This window comes from Etheostoma spectabile, unplaced genomic scaffold (genome assembly GCF_008692095.1).
Source record: "Etheostoma spectabile isolate EspeVRDwgs_2016 unplaced genomic scaffold, UIUC_Espe_1.0 scaffold502, whole genome shotgun sequence".
In the NCBI taxonomy this organism is placed as follows: Eukaryota; Metazoa; Chordata; class Actinopteri; order Perciformes; family Percidae; genus Etheostoma; species Etheostoma spectabile.
In genome coordinates, this window is record NW_022605621.1 from 121337 (window position 1) to 124842 (window position 3506).

Consider the following 3506-nt stretch of genomic DNA (forward strand, 5'->3'; position numbering starts at 1 on the left):
GGCTAGGTCTGCTCACCAAGAGGACGCTCTACAACGTCCCTGTTAGTGATGGCGTTGCATAGTCGTCCACCAGAGGACGATCTACAACGTCCCTGTAGGTGATGGCGTGCATAGTACTGTCACACCAGAGGACGCTATACAAGTCCCTGGTTAGTGATGGCGTTGCATAGCTGTCCACAGAGGACGCTCTACAACGTCCTGTTAGTTATGGGCGTTGCATAGTCTGTCCACCAGAGGAGCTCTACAACGTCCATCGTTATGTGTGGTGTGCATAGTCTGGTCCCACAGAGGACGCTACTACAAAGTCCCTGTTAGTGATGGGTTGCATAGTCGGTCCACCAGAGGACGCTCTACAACGTCCCGTTAGTGAGGTGGTTGCATAGTCTGTACACCAGAGGACGCTCTACAACGACCTGTTAGTGATGGCGTTGCATAGTTGTCCACCAGAGGACGCTCTACAAAGTCCCTGTTAGTGATGTGGTGTGCAATAGTCTGTCCACCAGAGGACGCTCTACAACGTCCTGGTTAGTGATGTGTTGCATAGTCTGTCACCCAGAGGACGCTCTACAACGTCCCGTTAGGGATGGGTGCATCGTCTGTCCACCACGGAGGCGCTCTACAACGACGCCTGTTAGTGATGGGTTGCATAGGCTGTCCACCAGAGGGACGCTCTACAACGTCCTGTTAGTGATGGCGTTGCTAGTCTGCCACCAGAGGACGCTCTACAACGTCCTGTTAGTGATGGTGTGCATTAGTCTGTCCACAAGAGGACTTCTACAACGTCCCTGTTAGTGAGGTGTTGCATGAGTCGTCCACCAGAGGACGCTCGACATCCGTCCCTGTTGACAACACATGAAATTTTTAAGTTTAATGCTGTAAGTTTGTATTTGTCTACATTTTATTTATCAGAACTTAATATATTTTGATGTTGTGTTTGTGACAATTATAAACAAATATCTATCTATCTATTTTTAGTGAGAACTCATAAATAACTAATGTTGGGAACTTGTTTGTTGTAACATGTTTTGGATTTGTTTTTTTAATAAGTATACAGCATATCGGCTGTTTAAATAAAACAGATATCGGTATTGGTATCGGTGGGGCTCTAACGTCGAGGCTGAGCTGGCTCCTTAGGCCCCAGGGGATGACTCCTTGGACCGACCCCACGGGGATGTGGTCGAAACAGCGCCTGGGGCCAGTGCTCCTTCACCGGGTGGACGTCCCTCCCCCGTAGGTTCTCACTCAGCAGACGGACCCGCAGTTAATGTCGAACCCGACGCCGCCTGCAGGAACCACAATCAACAGCGTGGTGCAGGGACTTATCTTCTGGTAATATTTATTACTTGTTCTAGTTTGTTGAGGATAATAGATATGTGTCGTACCTGGAGACACCCGGCGTCGGGGTTGCTCATGTCGAGAGGCGGCCATGTTTCCGATCGCAAATCCTGGATCCCGGTGAACGTCTGGGAGACCGATGGACTCTGTGGATCCATGAAACACAGTCAGTTTAAAAGCGGTCATTTCTCCACCAGACTCCATTGCTAACATAATTGCCCCCACATACTTGCGTACGGACTAGCCCCGCTCACTAGGGACTATGTGACCGCCAGCTTTCTCCTGGTAGTCGGTATACAGCTCGTGCGGAGTCACACTCCCGAGCCACTTACCATGCTAATCATAAATGACACTAATTTTAGTGGTGCGAGCAGCTATCCCCACCACGACTCCATTGTAAATAATACTACATCTTTGCAGTTAGAAGAGCAATATCTCACCGAGTATCCATGTAAATAATCAACTACTTTTAGCATGTATAGAGCAGCATATCTCCACGACCCGTGTAAAAATCACATACTTGTAGGCGTTATAGAGCAGCATATCTCCACCAGACTCCATGGAAATAATCCCGTATTTTAGCGCTGTAATGAGCAGCATATCTCCACCAGATCATGAAATACTCGACTCTTTTAGGCTGATAGCAGGCGCATGATCTCTCCACCAAACCCAGAAATTACTACTGTTAGTGTGTAAGAGCTGCAGATCTAATCGTTAAGGGAGAAAGAGTTATTAGCAAACCAGACCAGAGTGTGGTGATGTGGAAACAAGTGGAAAGATGAACACAGACCGGCTTTTGGTAGTTTTATTTAGTTCTGTCCCCCACTCACGTGTACGATCCCCGGCAGTGCCGCCACGTTGCCGATTTGTTTCATGGCTGGAAGGAATCCCCCGACACCACCTGAGGGACAGAAACCATGAATGAAGTCAGACGTCAGCGTGATTTCACCGGGTGAAGCGATGCGGCGAGCTGCAGCTGACCTCTGCCTCCACACGCCTGGCGGAGCTCCTCAAACATCAGCTTCTCCAGAGGCTCGTTGACGTAGAAGATGCCCTCCACCTGAAGGAGAAAGTCAGTTTGAATCTTCACGTAGACTCTGAGGATTGTTGAGCTTCAATATAATAAAACGTATGAGGACACCATCCTTGTCATGGTCAGTCTAGAATCTTAAATCTTATAAAAATGCAATATATTGCAGAATATTCACGTATCGTGATGACATTGTGTCGGGAGGCATCTGCTGATTTCATCATGTGCTAACTGACTGAACAGTTATAGTTCGGGCCTAAATCTCTTAACCAAAAGTATTGGATCCTCATTATTTACATTTAGCATATTATTAAGCAGTTGCACATTTTTGTCTTCCCATCCTGTACATATTCAAATATTTATTTTATTTTGTTCATATTATTATTTCATGTATATTGTATGTATGTATATTTTTTTCCTAGTATTTCATTTATATTTATATTCTGTGCTTTGTGTCTGATTTTGCTGCCGTAACACCGTAATTTCCCATTTTTCTTGGGATCAATAAACATCTCTCTATCTATCTATCTATCTATCTAAATGTTTGTTTATGTTAAAAAACAGAGTTTTAGTCTTTCAATTTCATATCAATTTTTAAAAACCCCAGTCTAGTTCAGATTAAACTCCGTGGATTTTCATTAGAAAAACTGTAAATTAAAGTTTAGGACGCCTCCGTAGCCAAACCGTTCACTATATTTTAATGTATGCTACATATTTCCATTTCATTTGGATCCACCCTGTAATTCGGCTGCTGTTTCTTATCTATAAGATGCATGACTCCACTACGTCAGCGGGTTTTTATCTTTGGTTTACGGCTGATATCAGCCACAGTTTTCATTGGTTCTTGTGACTAGACCCAGTTTATTATAGTTATATATCCAGAAGGGAGTCCCTGCACGGTTAAAGTCTACAGAACCAGCTAACATGTGCTAACTGATAACTAATAAAAATAACTAAAAACTAACAGTTATAGTTTGGGCCTAAATCTCTCAACCAGAAGCTCTAAAATCTCTGGTGCAGCTGCAGTAAAGCAAAGAAAACCGAGAGAAAGGTGGCGTTCAACGATGCATTTAGAATTTAGATGAAGCGTCCAAGATGGACCAGTGCTGCCATCTGTGTGTGTCACCTGTAATGTCCTCCC

General features: G+C 44.7%; 1 protein-coding gene across 1 annotated transcript in view; it reads right to left on the bottom strand.

The window, feature by feature from the left end:
* rtcb (RNA 2',3'-cyclic phosphate and 5'-OH ligase) overlaps window positions 1–3506 on the bottom strand; it is a gene marked incomplete in the record, with an annotated part of 55901 nt that overhangs the window by 29767 nt on the left and 22628 nt on the right. The window contains 3 exon segments of the mRNA XM_032511878.1: window positions 1456–1481; window positions 2166–2236; window positions 2317–2395. Of these exon segments, the coding sequence (XP_032367769.1) occupies window positions 1456–1481; window positions 2166–2236; window positions 2317–2395 (176 nt within the window).